The sequence below is a fragment of the Egretta garzetta genome, unplaced genomic scaffold (assembly GCF_000687185.1).
Source record: "Egretta garzetta isolate BGI_Z169 unplaced genomic scaffold, ASM68718v1 scaffold849, whole genome shotgun sequence".
Classification (NCBI taxonomy): Eukaryota; Metazoa; Chordata; class Aves; order Pelecaniformes; family Ardeidae; genus Egretta; species Egretta garzetta.
In genome coordinates this window covers 286378-309512 of record NW_009260783.1, presented here as the reverse complement: position 1 = coordinate 309512, position 23135 = coordinate 286378, and the positions used below count along the sequence as shown (strand labels likewise).

Here is a 23135-nt window from a genome sequence, read left to right as displayed (position 1 = left end):
GCTCCGCCCCAAGGCATGCCGGGAGCTGTAATCCCTCCCTCACCGAGAGCCCCCACGCCCGCCGTGCCTGCGGGCCCGCCCCAGCTGCCCCCGCAGGGCCGGGGACCCTCCCTCCCTCTTTCCTTCCCTCCCTCCCTGCCCTGCCCACCCCGGTAAGAACAGGCCGCACGCTCGCGTTAGAGACATTTTATTGGGCACCCCCGCCCCGCGCAGCCCGAGGCCTGCAGGCACCCACCTCCAGAAGGAAGAAAAGATGGGTTATGGTTGTAGGTGACTCCCTTCTGAGGGGAACAGGGGGTCCCCTGCCCTGGACAGACCCTCCTCTTAGGGCAGTCTGCTGCCTCCCTGGGGCCCAGGTTAAGGACATGACTAGGAAACCTCCTTGCAGTATTGCCCATTACTGCTCTCCCACGTGGGTTGTGATGAAGCCACAACGCATAGTCCAGGGGCGATCAAAAGAGACTTCAGGGCCTTGGGACGGTCAGTATGGGAACCTGGAGCACAGGTTACTTCTTCCTCTCTCCTGGTTGCAGGCAGTGACGTTGGAAGAAACTGACTGACCCAGTCTATTAATACATGGCTCCGCAGTTGCTGTCACTGCCACAATTTTGGAGTTTTCAATAATGGGATGGCCTACACAGCACCAGGCCCGCTGGCATCAGATGGGATTCAGCTTTCTCAAAGCAGGAAGGGGGTCTTTGCTCCCCAGCTAGCTGGGCTCATTGCAGCTTTAAACTAGGCTCGAGAGGGGAGGGGGATAACGTCAGGCTTGCCCATGACAGGCTGTGGGAAAACACGCCATGGTTAGAGGGGCGGGGTGCAAGCAAGTGCCCTCAGCCTGTTGTTCTGAGACATGCTGGCTACACTGGAGCACACTTGAGGCCTTACAGGGATGAGCCAGGTGCTCCTGAGGTAATAGGAGCCAACAGGGAAATACCAGTGAAATACCTCAAAGGAACTAAGGGGTGTTCTTATAAGAAGGTGACGTGGCCAACAGCCCAGCTGAAGCTACACCAATGCACGCAGCATGGGCAACAAACAGGAAGAGTTGGAAGCCACCATGCTGCTAGAAAGCTACGACCTAGTTGCCGTTACTGAAACCTGGTGGGACAAATCTCATGACTGGAGTACAGCTATTGATGGTGTCCTGGCGGTTAATTTTCTTCCTAGTATCTGGCACAGTGCTGTGTTTTGGATTTAGTACTAGAAGAATGTTGATAACCGAACCATCACTGTATTGTTGCTGAGCAGGGCTTACACCAGTCAAGGGCTTTTTCAGCTTCCCGTGCTCTGCCAGGGGCACAAGCAGCTGGGAGGGGGGCACAGCCAGGACAGCTGACCCCAGCTGGCCAAAGGCCTATTCCATACCATTTGACATCATGCTTTGGGGGCAGTTAGAGGGCAGGAAGAGTGATCACTGCTCGAGAGGGGCTAGGCATTGGTCAGTGAGTGGTGAGCAATTGCATTGAACATCACTTGTTTTGTATAGTCTCTATATTCTATTATTATTACTACTTTTTTTTTTCCCCCGCAGCATGGGAAACAAGCAGGAGGAGTTGGAAGCTATCGTGCTGCTAGAAAGCTACGACCTGATTGCTATTACGGAAACTTGATGGGATGAATCCCATGACTGGAATGTAGCTATTGATGGCTACAGGCTGTTCAGAAGGGACAGGCGAGGAAGAAGGGGCAGAGGGGCTGCCCTCTATATTAAGAAATGCATAGGTTGTGAAGAGCTATCTCCAAAGAACAGCCATGAGCAGGTTGAAAGCCTGTGGGTGAGAATCAGAGACCACGGCAACAAAGGGTGTCTGCTACAGGCTGCCTGATTAAGAGGAATCTATTGATGAAGGCTTCTTACTCCAGCTACAGGAGACATCCTGCTTGCAGGCTCTCCTCCTGCTGGGGGACTTCAACCACCCCAACACCTGCTGGAAAAGTAGCACAGCAAGGTGTAGGCAATCCAGGAGTTTCCTGGAGTGCATGGAAGATAACTTCTTAAGCCAGGTGAGGGGATGCATTGCTGGACCTGTTGGGTCACTAATGCAAGTGAGCTAATCAGTGATGTCAGTCTTGGAGGCAACCAATCATTGCAGTGATCATGCACCAGTGGAGTTGGCAGTCCTAAAGGATATGGTTCAGGCAAAGAGTAAAGTCAGAACCCTGAATTTTAGGAAATCAAATTTGTAGCTGTTCAAGGAGATAGTCAATAGGACCCCCTGGGAAACTGCCCTCAGACACAAGGGAGGGGAACAGAGCTGGCAGATCTTTAAGAACACTTTCCATAGAGTGCAAGATCTCTCACTCCCCAGGTGTAAGAAATCAGGAAAGGAAGGCAAGATATTGACATGGCACTGTCAAGACCTGCTGGTCAAATGAAAGGGCAAGAAGGAAATGCACAGGCAGTGGAAGCAGGGACAGGTATCCTGGAAAGAATATAGAGATTCTGGCTGGTTGTGTAGGGATGGGGTCAGGAAGGCCAAGACACAGCTGGAGCTGAGCTTGGCAAGGGATGCAAAGAATAATAAGGGCTTCTGCAGGTGTGTCAGCCAGAAAAGGAAGGCGAAAGAAAGTGTACACACACTGTGGACCAGTACTATTTAGTGTCTTCATCAAGGACATGACAGTGGGATTGCATGCACCCTCAGCAAGTTTGCAGATGACACCAAGCTGAGTGGTGCGGTTGATGTGCCTGAGGGATGGGATGTCATCCTGAGGGACCTGGACAAGCTCAAGAAGGGTCGAAGGGAACTTTTTGAGGTTCAGCAAGGCCAAGTGCAAGGTCCTGTACCTGGGTTGGGGCAATCCCCAGCTGGGGATCAATACAGGCTGGGGGATGAAGGGAGTGACAGCAGCCCTAAGGAGGACTTGAGGGTACTGGTGGCCAAAAAGCTGGACATGAGGCAGCGATGTGCGTTTGCAGTCTAGAAAGCCAACCATAGCCTGGGTACATCACCTGCAGCGTGGCCAGCAGGTGGAGGGAGGAGATTCTGCCCCTCCACTCCACTCTGGTGAGACCCCACCTGGAGCACTGTGTCCAGCTCTGGGGTCCCCAGCACAAGGAGGACATGGACCTGTTGGAGCGGGTCCAGAGGAGGCCCCAGAAATGGTCTGAGGGCTGGAGCCCCTCTGCCAGGAAGAAAGGCTGGGCGAGTTGGGGTTGTTCAGCCTGGAGAAGGGAAGGCTCCAGTGAGACCTTACTACAGCCTTTCAGTACTTAAAGGAGGCTTATAAGAAATAAGGGTGGTGAAACACTGGAACAGGTTGCCCAGAGAGGTGGTGGTAGATGCCCCATCTCTGGAAGCATTCAAGGTCAGGTCAGACAGGGCTCTGAGCAACCTAATCTGGTTGAAGATGTCCCTGCTTATTGCAGGGGGGTTGGACTAGGTGACCTTTAAAGGTCCCTTCCAACCCAAACTATTCTATGATTCTATAACCCCACTCCCCGAACCACTTTGTGGTGTGTGTGCCTGATCCCCATCAGTCCAACCTCATTATCCTTTGCGGGGTTTGACCTGCAGGATAGAGTGGAGCTGGGACCCATTCTAAAGTCACCACTCCTCTCCTGTGCAAGGCTGTGGGAGCAGGGGCAGAGGCCAGAGCTGAGCACATCTGTGATGCCACAGCTAAAGCCGAGCCAAGCAGCCAGCTCAGAGCCGCTTCTCAGGGCGTGTATGAACTCAGGAACCTGCTATTTAGCCATTAGCAACACTGCCAGGGACAGCAGATGACACATATGGGCTGCCACCAGCATCCCTCAGCCAGCCAGAAGCCCTGTCCTCACAGCTTGGTGGTAACAGTATTCTGTTACCACCTTGGGATGCTCCTGGCTCCCACAGTCTCCTCACATCTGCACACAGGACCCCTGAGGGGGGCATGATGGGCTGCCTACTTCCAAGGAACACAGCTGTGGCTGGGTTGGACTTCTGATTTTGGCTGTGCTGGGAGAGAGGTTCAGGCAACATCCCCTATTCCTCTAACGAAGCTTTTCTGTCAGCAGCAGGAAGAGCAAGAGCTCCAGCCTACACTAGTATAAACCCTGCAGATTTGGCATAAAAAGCAACACAGAACAGGTTGAAACCCTCGAGTTTGCTGGAGGCAGGGAGAGACCGAGCTACCCACATGCCTGGGGAGGGAGGCCCTTTCCATCTCCCTCAAACCAGGCTCCTCCAGGGGTGATGTCCCAGGAGAAGCCATGCAAGCAGACACTTCTAACACAAACAGGCTTCAAAGCTCAGGCTTTCCCTGCCAGCTGCACTGCAGGCACAGGTCAGCTTAGCACACGTGCCTCCTATGGAGCTCCTTGGGAGAGCACACACTCACGCACCGAGAGGCCAGGACTGGAATGAGAGATGGCCACGCAGGCTGCCTGCAAACTAGCCTAATACCCATCTTTAAAAGCTATATGAAACAACTCTCCCGCAGCATCTGCAACCTGGGGAGAAGGGCTATGAGCTACTGCATGGAGCAGCCATCGGTGGGCAGGAAGTCATACACATACATAGCCACCGACTTGGACAGGTAGGTCATGGTGCCGAACCGACCACTCGGTGCACTGTCATACAGCAGGCTGCAGATGCCCGTCGTGGGATCCCTCGCCAGCATGTGGTCATCAGCGCCCAGGGCTTTCTGGATTTTGGACAGGGAAGGAGAAAGGCAACATTAGGAATAAGGGCAGCCCAGCTTCCACCCCAAGCATCCTCCATTGCATTTGCAGTATCACACAGCGATGGTGGGCAGCGGGAGGAGGACATCTTTGCTGTGCCCCATGAACACAATGGGGACAACAGGCAGGTGAACCCTGCATAGCTGTGAGGAATGCAGACAGCAGCCCTGGGTGCAGGTTGTGGCCCCTGCATGAGGCCTGGCCCCTACCTGCTCCTCATAGAAGAGGTCATTGGCCATCTGCAAGATCTTTTCCACAGCTATGATGCCACCGATGGTGTGTACCTCCATGTCCACCAGCATGGTGAGCACTAAGATAGCCTCCACCAGCAGCTGCCTGTACTCTGGCTGGGGCACACGGTTGAGGACTGACTCCACATGCACAGCAAACTTTATTTCCCCTGGGGTCATCTGTGAGGAGGGAGAAATAAATGCACCCAGAGCACTGTATCGCCAGCAGAAGTCCTGAGCTATCCTGGGCACTTGCCCAGGGCAACCCAACCCCAACCCACCTGCCCTGTTTCCCCTTCACATAAACCTCCTACCTCTCTGGTTGTTGAAGAGGGGAGAACAAAGCCCTCCACAGAGAGGCCATGGCACTGCAGAACAAGGAAAGACCATGGTTATGGCCTGGAGAAGCACTGTGCTAAGACACATAGGTCCAGCCCACCAACTCACTCCCACCTGAGCACTGGTGCATGCTGCCCACACACCCCAGGCTCCACCTCCTGACTCTCTACACAGCATCACTCCTTTCCCATCAGTTCGGCATCAGCCAGAGCCCTCCCACACACAGCACAGGGCTCTGCTCCTTGGCTTACCATGCCAAGGATGAGCTGTGCCCAGAGCTGCTTCAGCTGTGGCTCTAGCCCTGCCCCTGCCTGGCTAAGATATAAAGCACCTGAGCAGACCTAGCCCCACTCTGCAAGGGTCAGCACAGTATGAAGTAGGTCCTGCATGTCTACAAAGCAGCTCCAGCTCTTTCCTAGCTTTTCAGGGCCAGCTGCAGGCCTTGTCCATAGAGCATGTATCTACACAACATTGGAGACCAGCCCCGGGTGCCTAAGTCCCTCTGGCAAGGCTAGTGCCTAGGACCACAGGCTCACGTGCATGGAGAGGAGCTGGCCAGACATCCAGCTCACCTTCTGAAGGACCTTCCAGACCTTCTGGTAGAAGCCCACAGGGACACGGTTGAGGGCCCCATCCAGTCGCCGTCTCCGCTGCCACTGGCCCTGGCGGCTGTCCTTGCTGCCCTGCTCCTCCAGCATGCTTGAAAAGGAGCCCTGGCCCAGTAGCTCTGAGTGCCCAGCAGACTGGGCAGACAAAACAAGGACCACAGAGACTGATGCAAAGTTAAATACCCCGCAAGAACACAGCCCACTGCTGGCTGAGAGTTCGTGCTCACCCAGACTGGGTCCCAGGGCAGACCTGCCACCCCCTGCCCCCAGAAAAGCCCACCCTGCAGCCATGGCTCCCTGCAGCACCCCCCTGGAGCACAGCTCCTTTCTGCAGCCACAAACAGGACAGACCCCATGAGCACAGCCAACAAACGCAGGTTACCAGAGAGGACTTCAGGTCGGCGTCCCCAGAATGCAAACCGAGGGGCTGAAGGAGAAAGGAAGAGACAAAAGTCAGACCGTGCCAGAGCAGGACAGCCATCGCAGCAAGCAGAGCAGCAGCAGCACGGACCAAGCTCAGGTCACAGGGCAGTTATCCCAGGGGCTGCAGTTAGCTGGAGACTGAGAGGTAGTTTCGAAAGGTGAGCTGTGGAAAATCTCATGTTAGCATCAGAGGGGAAAGACTGTGCCAGGGCATGTAATGGCTGTGGGGCCCTCACAGGCCAGTGTTGTGGCAGCAGCAGGCACCAGCCAGCAGACAGGAGCAGGGCTACTACTGCCCTGTTGGCTGCTGGCACAGGCAGGGATTTAGTCTCAGGCAGACTGGAGGGCCAGCAGCAAGGTCATTTGGACTGCCCATGGACAGCCCTCCTCGCCACATATATGGTCCCTCTGCAATACCAGGTTTCACACTGCAGGCAGGTCGGCCATAAACCTGCTGCAGCAGCCTAGTCCCCGCAGGCCATGTCTCTTTGAGGACAGGACCCTTCCTAGAGCTCAGAACTCCTCCTGGACACACACCAGGCACCGGAGGAGGTCCCTTCATTTGTAGCTGGGCAGGAGCTTCTTCCCCCAGTGAAGAAATAGCTGGGGAGACTACAGGCAGGATCCAGTGACCACCAGTGAACTGCCCAGCAGGGCCACTGCTGGTCAGCAGGCTGGAAACATCATGCCATCCTGCTCAGCAAGTTTCTGTGGGTATAATGGGATCTATTTGGCTATAGCAGCTATGGAACACAGCTCCCAGCTGCCTGTAATGCCAATACACCCATGGCTTAGAGAAGCCTTCCTCTCTGCCAGTCCAAACATGGCTGGTCCCACTCAAAGGGGAGCTTCCTGAAGGTTGTGGGGCAGTGCCAGCCCTGGGCTCCCACAGCATGTTAAGCCGTGCCAACCTCTTCCCAAGGGAGCCAGCCTCATTCCCCCATCCTGAAGCCAGCTCATTGCTGTAGCAGCTCACTCAGCAGGTTTGTTTAGGAAAGCTCATTAACTCATGCATGCTCAGAAGCTGCCCTGGTGTGTGGCGTGAGGGATAAAAGCTGAGGCTGCAAAAGGACCAGGGTGGCTTCACCTTACTCCCAGTCAGAGACTGCCTACGTTTATCCAGTTGCTGCAAGAGAAGAAGGAAATGAAGTTTCTGCTGCTGGAAGAGGCCCACCAGGACACCAACCACACTTGGGACAATGCGTGGTCCTCCCCATCCCTGCACCTTCTCAAGCACCCCTCTGCTCCCCCCATACTGGGCTGCCAGAGCAACCCCCACACCCACTAACAGATATACCCCAGTCCTCCCCCCAGGGCAGGACTGGAGCCAAAAGGAGCTCCTAGAAGCGGCTGTAAGCTCTCTGAAGCCCAGGAGTGAGCGAGCTCCTAGTTCTCCCATCAGTCCTACCTGTCCTGTAGCCACTTGTCACCCACAAAACCTGGCAGAAGCAGCCTGCACCACCTGCCCTCACCTGTTTGATCTCACTTTTCAGCCTGATGATGCCAGCACGCTCAGGCTTGGTGGCGCCGACAGCCCCCACCTCACAGATGGAGATAGCAGTGGTGAGCGACGAGTCAACTGATCGCACTGGAGGAAAAGAGAGGTCTAGAGTGGGTACCACGGCTAAGGGCAGAGACGTCCCTCTGCTGGTCAGGCATGGGTACCTCTGCACACCAGCACCAGAGAGAGACCCACAAGCTCAGCACAGAACTGCTTCACTTCAGGCCTGACCAGGCCAAGTGCTGGGCTAAGCAAAGCCCCAATAGCCACAGGACTTGGGCTCAATCCCTGGAAATTAGCTCAGCACCAGCCTGCTGAAGAGCGTGGCTTCTCACTGGACCACTGCAGTGCAGCAGTAGCTGTGCTGAACATGCAGGAGGACAGAGATGTCCCCCACAGGTGGGAACACCTGGAGCTGGCCATGCTCCACACCTGGGCCCAGCTTTGCCCAGAGATGGTCTCGCAACCTTGCTGAGAGACTCACCGCTCCTTTCCACCCCAAACTCCTTGCCAGAGAGGATGTGGTAGAGGAGGCTCTTCATGTCTGATGGGCTGAGATTCATCAGGTTCTCGGTGGCTTCTCCAGCTGGAGAGGACAGAGTTGGGATGTTGTACCCCATTTCACAGCCCTTCTGGGACATTTCTACCCTGCACCCCATTCTGTTTAGCAGGGAAAGCACTGGTACAGGAGCTCATCCTCCAAGGACGTACATGTAATTCCAGGTGTTGCCTACAGCAGGGACTCTTCCCCATGCCAGCTCAACACATGCCTGGATAGAGACTGCAGTGAAGTCACCTGCCTGTGCTGCCCAAGAACAATCCCAGCTGCAGACCCTGGCACTTTCATGCAGGGTCTCATCCTGGTGCTAAGCTGCCCATTTTTAACAGAGCTGCTTCTTGGCTGACGGCCCAAGCACCTCAGCACCCATCCCAGCCAGGGTGCCGTCCCCACTGCACGTACCTGAGCAGTGCAAGGAGTGTGCCAACTCTGTAGCCATCACCTGGATGATGAGCCCAATGCGGATGCGGAACATCTCAGCAAAGAGTGCAGGCTGTGTACGCATGTACATGGCCAAGTACACCATGATCTCCTGGAGGGGAAGAGGCAGATCAGCCCACTCCTGCTCGCCAGGGCAGACACACAGCTGTGGGGTCCCCTGCCATCCCAGCCCTTCACCTGGGTGAGGATGGACACGCTGAGGTTCTTCTCACTGGCTTCATCAATGAGGCAAACAAGGTCCTCGTAGGGGATTGGTCTGGGGAGGGAATGAACGGCAGAGCAGGTGAGAGGCAGCAGAGCAAGCCCTGCATCCCTCCTGGTCTGTACAGCCCGGAGATGAGAGATACAGGCTGGGGAGAGCCACCCAAAGCTGCTCCTGCCTATGGACTCCAGAGCAGCGGGCTCACATCCAGCCCCAGCCCAGCATGCGTGGGGAGGGAGAGGTGCCACACTCACGCGGAGATAGTCTTCTCGCGTGGCTCCGGGGGCAGTCCCACTGTCAAGTGCTTCTGGTGAGACAGGAGGTCAGTGCAGGCCTGGGGACAGAAAGGGTGACCCCAGGCATCACCAACAGCTCAGGGTTTGGGGCCTCAGCACAAGGCAGCCAGAAACAGAGCTGATGCAGCCATGGTTTGCCTGCCCACTTTGCTGCCTCCTTCCTGACAGACCTCAGCCCACTAGAGGCCAGCTGCACAGTTGTTACCTCATCCAGAGCTTCCACCTTCTTCTTGAGGATGCCAGAGATGTAGCGGATCAGGGCCCACTGGCGCGTGTCCCCCACTCGCATGTACAGCTCAGTGAGGAGCTCCTTCACAGTGGGGCCAGGCTCACTATCAAGCCCTGTGTGCCACTCGGGCCCTCTGCAGTAAAGAAGATGCCAGTTATAATAGGAGATGCCAGCAATTTGCCCTCCAGCAGCTCCCTGGCAGCCCCCAGGGTTTGCTGGCTGGAACGTGTGCACAGCTGCACTGTCTCTGCTCAGTGAGCCAGCAGGACTTGGTGCTCATCGTACTTGAGGATGTGCAGCATGTAGAGGATGTCCGCTTGCTCCTGCAGTGTGGGGCAGATGCGCAGCTGGTCCACCAGTGCCTTGCAGTCCACGTTGCCATCCTCATCACGGGGCAGGTTCATCTCTGCATGGAGTGTGTGGCTCTGGGAGAAGGGAGACCCATGCTCCTGGTTAGCACTGCCAGGATGCTGCACCAAGTGCCAACTGGTTATGGAGCCAAGACCATTCACCCACAGATATTCCCCCCTCACCAAACACCAAGCCTTCCCTATGCAGCCCTGCAAGGGCCCTCTGAAAGGCTCCAGCTAGTCCAGGAGGGACAGGGCTCACCTTGCCATCCACATCGTGCTCGTGTGGTGAGCTCAGCAGCTTGACCGACTGCTGGGATGCCTGGAATATTTTGCTGGGGACATACATCCCAACATCTGAAAGAAAGTCAAGATTGGTGCAGACACTTCTCAACCCCAACCACCACTGCTCTGCCCCAAACCACCTCGCTCTGCTCCCCCCAGCAGCCCCGGCAGAGAAGTCAGCTGTGGGAAAAGCAGTCCCTGCCCACCCAGTTAGTGGAATGCCCCAGGGAGCTGCCATCCCTTATCATTCAGCAGTTTCCACAAGGACTGCATAGGCACCAGCTCCGAGAAACTCCATGGCCAGGACTAACATGATGGACATAATGTGCCTTTGCCTAGGTGAAGGCTGGGTTGCTCTGCAGTCCACAGCACACTCCCGTGAGGCCCCCAGCATCGCACAGCTGGGAAAGCTCCCAGAGCACTCGAGTGTCACCGCTGGGCTTGAGGAAAGGTGCTAAGGGTGCTTGGAGTTACTCACTCTGGACATGAAGGTCCTTGGCCTTGGATGCCAGGGACATGAGGTCACGGGTGGTGTGGACAGCAGCCCGGAAGCGGCTAAGCCCTCCCCGCTGGGCAGTGGGAGGGAGGTTCGACTGTGGAACTGTGCGCTGCAGCAAGTGGTCCAAATACTGAGCAACCTCGTCATATGTGTCTGCTGGAAGGGGAGGCAGAAGAGCAGGCGTTCAGCTGCTTTGTGCCAGGGCACCCCTAGACCCCAGAGAGCTCCCCAGCTGTGCCTCGTCGAGGGCAAAGCTTTGCTGGCTGCACAAAGCGACAATGTGGGGCTAGTGCTGGCAGCCAGATGGACAGACAGACAGTGCCTGCAGCTGGGCTCACAAAGCACAGCAGCCACAGCACCCCTGTTCCTGCACTACTCTACTGCCTGGGATGCTTGCTGCCAGCTGGGGCCAAACCGGGGCTCCCTCCAAGTCTCACCTGGATGAAGGAAGCAATGGGGCTGCAGTGTATGTCTGGTCCAAGCCTGCCCAAGGACAGCAGTCTGCTGAAACCCCACAGTGAAACCCTCGTGCTCTGTCCCCCAAGGGAAGAAGGTGAGGCACAGCCAGGGGCAGTCTATCCAAGCAGAGACCACTTAGGAGCACCCCAGCACAGCAGGGGACTCCTCCAAACAGGACTCCAGCACAGGAGCAAGGCAGGGTGGGTTTTGCAACAGTTATTTCCAATTAGAAATTACCAGTTATTTCTAAGTAACAGCTCCTGCCTTGCTCTTTGCCCAGCCTCCAGTGGCTCTCATTGCTCCCAACGCCACATTAGGAGCCACCACTTGCTAACTGTAGCATGGAGGAGGGTGCTCAGAGGCCACGTGCCAGGAGAGAACAGTGCTGCCCAGCAGTGAGGGGGATGCCCTGTGGGGGGAAGATGCCCCATTGCCAAGGCAATGCAGACCTGTCGATGCACTTCCAGTCAGTGGGCCAGGGCAAAGCCTTGCTGCTCTCCAGCTGGCAGACAAGCTCCGTGGTGTGTCTGCCCCAGGAAGCGAGCTGCAGACTGCACCGAGGCAGACAGTGCAACATCCCCTTTGCACACCTGGTGGGGATGCCTTGTGCCAGCACCTGAAGGCTCGGCTGCTGGAGTCCCCCAGACATCAGGCTTGAGAACATCATCCTGCCTGGCTGCAGCATCTGACCACATGAAAAACTTAAAATTGAGCATTTTCTAGCTGCTGTAGACAGGCCAGGCAGGACCTGTCCCCCACTGGGAAGAAGCCCAGGTGCAGCCTGCAAGCAGATTGTAGGCAAAGCGAGAGGAGGGCAAGAGAAATAAGTATTCAGAGTCACAGCAGAGCAAACTGGATACAGGAGCAGCAGAGGCAGAGCAGACTGATGGGAAGGCTGGGAAGATGACCAACACTACATCACACGGGAGAAGGACGTACCCAGGACTGCTTGCAAGGGGAGCAGCAAAACTTGCACCTCGCCACGGTCTCAGGACAAGGTGGGTCCATCATATTGTCATGGGTCAAGGCCCTCTCAGGCACCCTATCCACAGGAGCAAGGCCTCAATTTGGCACCCAAGTACTCTGCTCAGGGAGGGTCAAAGGCTTCAGGAAAACAACACTCTGAGATTGCTTGGGGACAAGGTGTCTCTTCCCCACCATCTTGGGCACTATACCATCCCTTTCTGCACCGCCACTTGTGCGGCCAAATCTCCCGAATGGAGGCAGGTTGTCAAGCCTTCGTCTCTTCCCCTTGCAACAGTTTACAAAGGTCAGAGCGGCTCATTCCAGAGCATCCTCCGTGCTCTCCACATGCACCAGTCTCAGCCCCATCTGGCTGGGAGACCCCTCTGGCGAGGGGGCTACAACAGCTGCATCAATTCACCCAGTCCCACCCCACTGGTGTCACCATGAGCACCACCCAGGCAAGGTTAATTGATGGAGGGTCAGATGGGAACAAAACATGGTGAAAACCCAAGTGTATGAAGAACACAGTGGTGGACGCTGGCAGGGAGGTTGGGTATTATGGGTGAGTTTGGTATTTGCCACACCACAGCAGCAACTGGCCTGTTCCCCCTTACCATCCTCTGCTATCTGCAAGCCATGCAGCCACTCCTCCGCGTCTAGCTCCTCAAAGCTGTCAATGCTGAGCTCGTAACTCTTGGCAAAGACCTTACCCTCTGGCCCAGGGTCCATAAAGCTGAGGTGCGTTCGGCATGATGTTGTCAGGAACTCCGACAACTTACCCGTCTGGATCCTGGGCAAGAGGAGGGGAGGTCACACAGAGAGGAAGGGGGAGGCAATACCCTTGGCTTTGCCTCCTGGATCCAGGGCAGGCCCTTCGGCAGGGAGAGACACGCTTGCCCAGGAGCATACGCACGCCCCAGCGCCTGCTTTAGCTGCCTGCAACTCCTCTAGCCACAGGTGGGAATGGAAGGGCTGCCCAAAAACTATTAGAGGGATCCTGCAGCCATGGGTTTTCACGGGCATGGAGATATGCCCTCTCTTACATCTCCTCTGTTGGGACTGTAGCCCCAGGGTGCGCTTACAGCCTAGCACACCCCAATGTATCCTCCACAGCTTGCTCCCCCACAGCCAGAGCTCAGGCCCAGCAGGTACCCTCATAACCACGCTCTCGGAGGCCACCAACCCTCTCCCCTCCTGCACCCCAGGAATCTGCGCTCACCTTGCACCACCAAAATACCCATCCTGCAGCTTCCGCAGCGTTGCCAGTACTGTGGGGTGCACGCTGCTGCCAGTTTCATCTGTTGGGGACAGAGACACAGGCAGTCAGGCTCTCCCACTCCAGCAGGCTCCCAGAAGGTAACACAGGGCCAGGCGGGCATTCAGACAGGCAAAGCACCATGGCATTGACCAGACCCTTGCTTTGGGGTGTACAGCCAGGCTGTGGCAGCAAAAGCACCACCCAAGTTCAGGACTGTCCAGGTTGGATTCCAGCAAAGCCAGGCCAAGACGCACTCCAGAATCCTGGGATTTCACCTTGGGCTGAAGCTGCCCGTACCAGGCAGCAGCACCCAAACAGGCCCCTGCTCTGTCCCTGGCTTTCGCACAAGGCAGCGGAGAGGTGCTGCTGTCAGGGCAGAAGACACCACAGCAAAGGGCATGGTCAAGACACTAAGGGGATTTCAAGCACACAAGGTGAGCCAAAAAGGCCTGAAAGCAGAACAGAGTGCCTTTCCTGCCTGAGGCTCATGGGGAAGCTGTGAGCAGCTCCAGAAAACTCAGTTTTGCTCTGTGCCATTGTGCAGCGCTCTGCTCCTTCTGGGTTGGTGTTTTCCCCTCCCTGCTGTCTAGGAAAGCCTTCAGCGGGTGGTTAGTCTTAGTGAAGAGTCAAGATGCAGGAAGAGCCCCAAGAACAGTTTTACAGGGAGATTATTTTTTTGGTCTTGCTCCCAAAAGGCCTCCCCACAAGCCTAGCTGCCTGGAGACCGAATACCTCGATGCCAGCAAACATCCCTTGAGCTCCAGGCACTAGTGCTTGGCAAGGCAGCCTCGCTAGCTGCCAGGACAGCTGCCAACTCGCTGTAGCTCCTTTGAGCAGTAAGCTCTTTACAGGACGCTACTAGCTGTTCCAGTCCCATCGTATCCCAGTTACGATCCCACATCTGCCCACCCCCTTCCTCTCACAGAGGCTGCTTCCCAGGGCTGCTCTAGCCAAATGCCTTGTGAGTCTGGAGGATATATACCGAGCATGGTGTGGGAGATGGGGAAAGTGATGGTTGGCTGCCCGGTCATCCTCCAGCGGCTGCAAAGGTACGAGAGGTCCGTTCTCAGCATCTCCACAATCATCTTGTTGTCAAGAGCCAGGTAGAACTGCTGCTGGTCTATGAACTGTGAGGAGAGCAGGAGATGAGAGTGGCCTGTCCCACAGCCACTGGGTCCCTTTGGTGCCACCCACGTCTTCCCACAGGCCCTCAGCCAGGCCAGCTACACAGTGCACCCAGGGCAGATGCTCCTTTGCACCGACAGCTCATCTCACCTTACCTGGCACATACCAGTACAGTCTAGCAAGGGACCCTCAACCCCTAGGGCAGCTACTGGCCACCAACAACTAAAAGGAGATAACACTACAGCTCAGCAGCAGCATCACCCAGGCCCCGTGCATCTGGTCCGTGCTGTGCCTATCCCAAGCAAATACATGCTTCCCACAGCACCAGGCTTGCAACCCTGCTTGTCCCCACACCATGCTGGACAGAGGGGTCTCTGTCCTGCCATCAGCCTCCTCTGGGTGTCCTTGTCAGGGTGAGCAAAGAGACTTTCACCGAACACTGACCACCAGAAGGCTGAAACCATTTCCTCCCAGCACGCACACAGCCAGGACCGCCAACTCTGCTGCTTCTCACCACGGAACTGGGGCTCCTCTGCCCTCCCAGGCTGTTCAGAGGGTGTTGGGCCACCCCTGTGAGTAACTCGAGCATTCAGCCAGCAGAGAAACCTTCTGCCCAGTTCCAGATTGCATGACAGCTTGGAATGATCCCATGCAATGCCACCCACCTGCGGGGTAAAGGTAAAAATGTTCTTCCTGATGTTGTAGAGCTTGGAGGTCCCAAGGACGCCCATGTGGCGGTAGGGCCGTCCCGTCAGGCACATCTGCTTGTTGCGGCCTAGGGGTGCAGGAAGAGGAGGTTTTAGTGCAAGCCTCCTCAAAAAGGGGATGCAGCAGCAAACAGAGACAGGCCCCTGTGCTACCAGCCAGCAGGAAAAGGCTGGTTTGTGGCTGGGATACCCCAGGACCCTGTGCCGAGCTGGCACAGCTCTAAGAGACAGTGACACTTTGCCGCAACATGCCACACACACCTCCAGGTCTTTGGGGATGTCAGAAGCTGAGGCAGGGCCAGGGGTTCCCGCTTGCACAAGGCTGGCCCGCCAAAGCTGGCAGCTCTATCAGTGTTCCCATTGCTCCTGGATTACTCCAAGAGCCTAGGATGGTGCAGCAGCAGCATTGCCCCTTGGTCATGTCAGCCCTGGCAGCTGCCAGGCTGCTCCCCTGCCCCCTTTGCTCATGTCACACTTGGCCTTTTGGTGGCTTAAATTAGCCAGCATGAGCAGCCTACAGTGGATCAGGTTTCTCCTTTAGCCCCAGCAGGGTCTCCAGCTCCCGCACAACAAGCCCCATGCCCGAGGGGTTGCAGCGTCAGAGAATGAGCGTGCAAAGCTCTGGAGCACACCCTCCCCTCACACTCAGCCCTGACAAGTCTCCAACAACAGTTGTGCCACCTCAGCTACAGGCTCTCTCAGCCAGGGGACCCTTCTCTGGGGTCTGGCTTGCCTCCCCCATTGAGATCTGGGTACAGGAACAAAAGCTGGCTCCTGCCCACACCAGGTCCATCCTCTATGGATCAGAGCCTCTGCCTGTCCCTAGGGTGACTGTGGAACCGCAATGCCAAAGCTTTATCCCTTTCAGAATCACCCTGAACAGCACTGCCTGCCACCCCAGCTCCCCTTGGGCAGGAGTAGCTTTACCACACCCAGGAAACGGGTGGCAGAGCCCTCATCAGCCAGGCAGAGAGCATCAGGCAGGACACCAGCCTCTATAAGCAGGAGTGCCAGGGAATGGGACAGACCCTTCTGCACCTCCTTTGCTGCAGGAGCAGGGAGCCCAGCTCACCCAGACGGGCGTAGATGTGGCTGAGGATGCGAGCAGGCTGCACTCTGATGGGGTAGACGTCTGCCACAGTCTCCACATCGATGTCCTCCTTCCTCAGGACAGCCTTGATCCCCTCCGTCTCTGCCAGGATGCACACTGCGGAGGGAGGAGCACAGGCTCAGTGTGGCAGGGGCACAAGGGTGTGACAGCACTGCTCCGGCCTTTGTGGACATGTACAAGGTGGCACATCACGTAGAGGCAGCCGTCTGGGGTCCCTTTGGGAACGAGTTCCCTCTGCAGAGGTCTGCCCTGCTCCTCCTAACACCCTCTACACCCAAGCCTTCCCCTCTGAGCGGCAGGAGGACAGGACCATTTTCAGCCTCTCTGCAGAGGAAGCTGTAGCAGGTGACATTTCCCTGGGGCAACGCAGGGCGGAGTGCACCCCATCTTATATCCACCTTGCCAGGGCTGAGATCTGGTGCACTGGCAGCCACCCAGCAAGCAGAGCCACCCCAAAGCCACCTTTGTGAATTCTGCACAGACAGAGTCCCCAGGCCTGCCAGGCACAGGGGGTTGGGACCAGTTCCTTCCCCTCACCTTGGACCACCACATCAGGCTTCGGGACAGTTGCAAACCGGCGGTTGAGAGGATCTATTTCACCAGGAGCTAGAAACCCCTGAGGAAAGAGACGTATGAGGAGATGAACATTTCATGGGCAGGGTAGAATGGGCAACACCATTGGACAACCCACCTTTAAGAGGTCCTGGGGAATGGAGGTGACAACTTCCCCACAGTAGGTGGCTCAGGATGGCAGCATTTGCCCTTTCAGAGCTCAGAGCCTGGCCCCACAGCCCTCCCCGTCATCAGGGGTGACCATACCTCAGCCATCAGGCAGCCCAGGATGTAGAGAGACTGCCCCCACATGAGTGGCAGCTTGCCCATGGGTATCCTGTCCACAGTGTGGGGGTTCCTGTACTCCTCATCCACCTGGAAGACAAGCCAGGAGGTCGGGGAGGGATCCACAGACACCAGGTGCTGAAGGAAGCATCATCATTGCATCCTGAAGTCCAGCAGTTTAAGGCTTAAAATGAGAGCCTACAGAAGCATTTGCCACAGAGGGTCCAAAACATCCTGGCTACATTCCTTCCCTCTTCTCTTGATTATTGCCCCAGGCATGCATGTCAGACAACAGATCAGCTGCTCAGACTGCATTTGGATTCCCAGCACGGGCCATCCCACTGGAATGACTGACACGTCCCAGGAGCACCAGGGCAATGCTCTCAGATGCTGATAGGGAGAGAATCTCTCCTATATCACCTGGGCACCGGGAGGCCACTGGTCTCAGCCCAGGCCCCCACAAAAACCCTCGCCACTGAACAGGAGCTCAGTGCAACCTCCTCAGCCCAGGTCTGCATGTCCTGAGCTCTGAGAGGACTCAGACTCCAGGCCAAGCAGACTGTCAGCAAAGCACCCTTGTGTATGGGGGCAAGAAATGCTTTGGGGAAAAAAAAGCAATTTATCCAACACAGTTTTATAGCAGCTCCAAGCCATGTTCTTTTTACATGGGGTTTCTATGCGCTGCATGTACTGCTTTACTAACAATTTGGGCTAATGAACAGTTAAAACTTAATTATCTGGTAATGAGACATTCCCGCTCCCTCTGTAGCTCAGGACCGCTCACCTTATCTGACGGGACGCTGTACAGCTCTGGCACCAGGCGCACCCCATTCTTCCCCTTGATGAGAACCCCCTCAAGGGCTTCCCGGTACTCCTCTACCTGAGGAGAGAGGAAAGGGGATCTGTCCCCAGTCACAGCTCCCTGCATCCTCCCCACACACACCTCCCTTGCCAGGGACTTCTTTCCACTAGCCCAGCAACTCCTGCCTCCCTTACCTGCTCCATGTTTCCACTGAAAATCCCATCAATTATCAAGTATGCCCAGAAGAGAGGCCACTCACACTCAATGTTCTCAAACAGCTTCAGCTCAGCAGGTTCATAGTAGAGGCGGTTGGGGTCCTGCAGGGAGGGCGTGACAGAAAGACAGGTGATGGGAGGCAGGATCCCCTCAAATTGACAGGGTTCCTACTCCCCCCAAGACCCCAGCCTGAAATGCCCTCCCAGTCCTCCTCTGCAGATGATGTCTGAGACAGAGCCAAAAAGCAGTTTCACCTCCAGGCTGTATCCTTTCCATCAGACATCCCCTGCACTGATGCCAAAGGGAATCACCCTTCCTGGGAAAAGGAAGCCTACCCAGTCCCCAGGAAAACACCCCAGAGCCTTGTACAACAGCACGTCATTCCCCTTGCTGCACTGGGGACACCTGTGACCCCTTCACCTTGCCGGCTCTGCCCCAGCCCCTCAGCGCCTGCCTCCTCCAGCATCACCAGGCTGGCCCAGCTGGGTGCAAGGGCTTGGGCTGGTCACGCAGAGCCAGAGTGTCCCTTCTGCTATTTGGTGCAACCGTAAACCTAACACAAGGGAAGTGGTCAGGACTGACAGCTGCCTTCGCCGAATCCTCCCACCCCAGATGTGCGTGCTATAACGTCCGAAGGGACATGTGCTTGACCCTCCCTGCTAACTGCTTTAACTCTGTTTGCTACAGAGAAGGGAGAGAGCTGGCCTTAGCAGACTGTCAGGCAGAGAGGAGAAGATGTTTTCCGTAATGCCTGCACACCAGCCACAAGCTCCCAAACTCCCATTTGAATCCAGCCAGCTGCAGTGCCTCTGCAGGCAACGCTGACCTTCCCATGCCTCACAGCTCCCCAGAAGTAATCCACAGCTTTCCACACTGGCAAAGCTCGTGAGCGCTTGGAAAGTCAGGCTGGAGATGCTGCTGCTCTTCTCTGGCTCTAGAGAGACACAGCCACACATGCTGCCTATTATGGTCAGGTCTGAAGAGGCACAGCAGAGGAGAAGCATTTAGAGGCACCCATGCACAAAGGAGCCCTGCCAGGTTACAGGCCCAACAGCTGGTGGTGATTTAAGATCCTCCAAGTGCCATTTCCTGGTTCTGTGGTTATCAAATGTGACTGTTGCTTATAAAAGGTTCCTGTTCTCCCTCCCCAAAGCAGCACAAGAAAGTCTCTGCTCGCTCCACAGAGAGCCAAGTGTGGCAGTACGCAAGCTGCCTGCTGTCCAGGGAGCGGCAGAAGCAACTCTGTGACCTCCAGTGCTGCTGCAGAGCTGACGCTGTCAGGGAGGAGCACTACACGGTGGCCTCCACAGGCCTCCGGCTCTTGCTCAGGGCTTGTACAGCTCTGGGAGAGCTGGGGAAAGAACCCACCTTGGCAGGGCTCCCACATAGGGCAGCAGTCCCATCTTTCCCCAGCTTAAGAGATACACAACACCACCAGGTCCCAGGATGTGGGCTGAGCCAGGTTCTGTCCACCCACTATGGGCGTGGGTGGGATGTACCACCTCTGCATTTTGGGAAGCCTTGCCCAGACCCATGACACCACCTGGGACTACTCAGGGCTCTCATCTTCCCAGTGCTCCCCACCACAGCCTTTGTGCAGCACTCGGAGGGGCTGCAAATGCAACCCAGAGCATGTGCTGCTTGGTGCTCAAATTCTGGCAGGTGGCAGGGCTGGGGACGCTTACCTCTTTGGGGGTCCTGTATCCATCCCGGAGGAAGCGGGTGTGACCCCCCGGGAGAAGGCGCCCCCAGCCGTAGCGCCCCTGGAAGGGAGGGGAAGAGGTGCTGAGCAGGAAGCACGGAGTAAGATACCCTTTTACCCTTAATGCAGAAGCATGGGTGGGGTGTCTCCTCCAGCCAAATACATCCTCACTCGCTCACCTAGTGCTCAGGCACCACGATCACAGCCTAGGGCCACAGCACACAGGACTGTTTCTTTGCACACCCCTCCCACGTGTCATGGAGGCTGGGAGACGACATGCCCCAGTAACCCCTCCCGGAGCATGTTTTTGGGGAGAAAAGGGCTACAACAGTTTGGATTGCAGCAGTCTCCCAGGAAGGGTGAGACAAGAGCAGAGCTGCTCACCTGCAGCTTTGTGATGATCTCTTGCTTGGTGATTTCCACCAGCTCGCTGTCCTCCACAGCGAACGCTGGGTAGGAGATGACAGAGAGCACACTGGCATCCACCTCTTTGGATGTGGAGGCCCTGGGCAGCATCGAGTGGAGGATGGACTAGGCCAAGGGGAAGGAAGGGTGGTTAGGTTGCCAGGCTGGGCATTGTTCACACTACAACCCCAGCAGATCACAGTTCATCCTGCAATGGTGTAAAGCCCATGCGGGTCTCACCTGGCAGTGCTGCACCTCGTCCGACAGCACCCGTATCACCGACTGCGGGCCTCCCTTTGCTCCAAAGAGATCCAGCTCATCCAGGGCCTCCAGGGCAGCCTGCAAACAGGGCGAGACTCAAAGCAGCGAGTCCTCCACCATGCCGCTCATCTGTAAGAGCTCTCACCCCATGCCAGCCCCTCTGTGTAACGCACTGCTCAAATTTAAACAAGTTTAAACCCTGCTGTGGCTGCAGAGCACCCCTGGTCCAAATGTGATTGCATCTCCAAAGCCACAGGTAGCCAGACATCAACAGGGCCCAGGACATTTCCACCACACACCCCAATTAATTTCTCACTGCCAGTTCAGGCAAAACTCAGGCAAGAGGGGCACAGTTTTACCCAGCACACAAGGAGAAAGGTCTTCCTCCCCAGGAACCTATCACTGCATGGGGCATTGGGCCTCAATAGTTCAACATGCCCAGCCTTCCCTGTAAAAATGCAGCACAGGGCCACTGGTGCTCCCCAGCACCTGCCCAGCACTTTTCCCCGTCTCACCTTGGCCATGCCGACGGAGCTAGCGTTCAACTCGGTGATGCCCTGATTCGTCTTGTCCCCACGTTCCCATATCCCAAAGTCCTGCACAGAGGCAGCGGCACATTGGAGCAGGCAGCAGTTCACAGCACACCCAGAAAGCCTTCAAATCCCACACACTGGTGGTGCTCCCAGCAGGTGCTGTGGGAATCCACTGCAGGGACCCACAGTTGCCCCTAGACACCATCGAACCACCTGCACCCCTGGGGCACGCTCCCCTTCCCCAGCACAAGCTACCCACCGCAGTTTTGTAAGCTGCTTCGATGTAGAACACAAGGTTCTGGATAAAGTTGACTTCATCCAGGCTGTGAATTATGTGGAGGCCTGAAGCAGAGGGAAGAATTTGCACTGATCACTCCAAGCCCACAGGCATCCCTAGAAAGGGGCTGCAGCAACCCAGGCTGGACCCCTCCACCTCACTGCATGCCCATGGAAGCCATGTCCTGGCTGGCTCCTGTTCCCCACTCCCACCCTCCTACGGCAGGTCTGGGGCTTCAGGCAAACGGGGGCTCTTAGAGAGATGGACATCAAGGGGCCCAAATCCACCTCAGGTGCTGTGAGTGTAAGAAAACAGTGAGGTGAGGGAGGCCATCACAGCACCTTGGTACCCAGGAAGCTGCTCCCAAACTGAGAACATGGAGAGCCCTGGAGATCAGCATGCTCAAAGCTGAAATGGCATCCCCCAACAGCATCACCTGAGGCTGTCATTTGTGCCAGCATGAGCAGGTAGAGGGAGGTGGCATCCATCTGTAGGTGACCCCACTCATGGTCCCCCACCACGGTGGCACAGGTGTGGGTGTTGTACTTGGCATGCAGGCAGTCCCTGGTGCTCTGGCTGTACTTGAATGCCTCCACCTTGTCCACCTTGAGAAGGGCAAGGAGATGCAGGAGTTCATCAAACCGTGTCTCCAGAGAGCTCTGCAGACAAGCCAAGGGCTGCCCTGAGCCATCAGCCCAGCATGTGGAGCCATGCCTGGCAGGGCAGAAATCCTACAGCCCCCAGGGCTGAGGCCCTCCACGAACCAAGTCACTGAGAGCAGGCTCATGTGCCACCCTAGCACAGGGCTGCAGGCGTGGAGGACCCACAGCCACAGTTGCACCACGTGGAGAGAAGAGGGTCACCCCAAATGCCCTCAGGGAAAAGAGCTGCGGAGTCCCAGTGCCAGCCAGGCCACAAGACAGGGAGCAGCTGGCAAAGGCTCCACTGGCCACCAGCCCACAGCACTGGGACTTCCATCACACCAGGGACAGATGCCAAGTCAGAGCTTATTTCAAGACCTGATGGAAGGGGGCCTTCCCTCAGCTCATCAGGGAAGGCTGGGGAGAGCCAGCACAGCTGGGACTGACAGTCTTTGTGGCAGAGCTGGCCTTTGAGGAGACCACTCAACTCTCAGAGGTGCTCCCCAGCCCTTACCTGTCTCATCATGCACTGGAGCAGCCCCCGCATCAGCTTCACCACACTCTGCGGGAACAAGGAAAACAGCCTTATTAATCCCCACGCAGCCAGGAGAAGCCCTGACTCAGGATCAGCTGGCCGCTGACCTTTGCAGGGCTCCAGTATTTGTAACCGGAGCCCCTGCTCACATTTCCATGCCCCCTCCTCCCTAGGGAATAGCAGAGGGAAGCAAGATTTCTTGGCCTGCCAGCAAAGCTGAGCTGCTGTGCTGTGCAAGGGGAAGGAGGGGACAGCTGCAGGACGCAGCTCCACAGCGCCTGGGAGAAGGGCTGTGTCCCCAGACCACCACAGACCCAGAGGGCTGGATGCGCCGGCTGGGCTCCAGCATGCTCTGGGAAGAGCAGGCTCTGACATCCCCTCCTACCGCCCCCCACACCTGGGGACAGCCCTGTCCCCACCCTCACTGCACAGCCTCCCGTGGCCTTTTGGCCCCAGAGCTGGGCCGTGCCACAAGCAAAGCAGCTGGGAGGTGACGGCCGGCTCGCCGGTGCCACCCGCCCAGCGGCCCCGCCCGCCCCTCCCACCAGCTCACTCTTACCTGCTCCAGCTCGTAGGCCTTGGCCTTGTCCTCGTCGCGGTCGGCGTTCTTGCGGTAGGCCAGGCCCAGCCCCCACACGGCCAGGATGCTGTAGACGTTGTCCCGGACCCAGG

General features: G+C 56.7%; 1 protein-coding gene across 1 annotated transcript; it reads right to left on the bottom strand.

The window, feature by feature from the left end:
* Nucleotides 1-1662: 1662 nt before the first annotated feature.
* PHKA1 (phosphorylase kinase regulatory subunit alpha 1) lies at nucleotides 1663-23133 on the bottom strand (the record flags this gene model as incomplete). The annotated part of the gene is made up of 33 exons (XM_035901753.1): nucleotides 1663-2124; nucleotides 4502-4629; nucleotides 4876-5076; nucleotides 5211-5264; nucleotides 5808-5978; nucleotides 6226-6270; nucleotides 7354-7392; nucleotides 7739-7854; nucleotides 8252-8353; nucleotides 8729-8858; nucleotides 8945-9023; nucleotides 9224-9303; nucleotides 9471-9627; nucleotides 9780-9919; nucleotides 10107-10201; nucleotides 10608-10784; nucleotides 12668-12843; nucleotides 13273-13351; nucleotides 14294-14438; nucleotides 15102-15211; nucleotides 16216-16350; nucleotides 16792-16870; nucleotides 17074-17181; nucleotides 17876-17971; nucleotides 18088-18210; nucleotides 19795-19872; nucleotides 20196-20342; nucleotides 20457-20555; nucleotides 20993-21073; nucleotides 21270-21352; nucleotides 21724-21892; nucleotides 22443-22490; nucleotides 23023-23133. Coding segments are annotated over 33 exons (3606 nt in total), but the record flags the coding sequence as incomplete, so codon positions are not given.
* Between the last annotated feature and the right edge of the window lie 2 nt (nucleotides 23134-23135).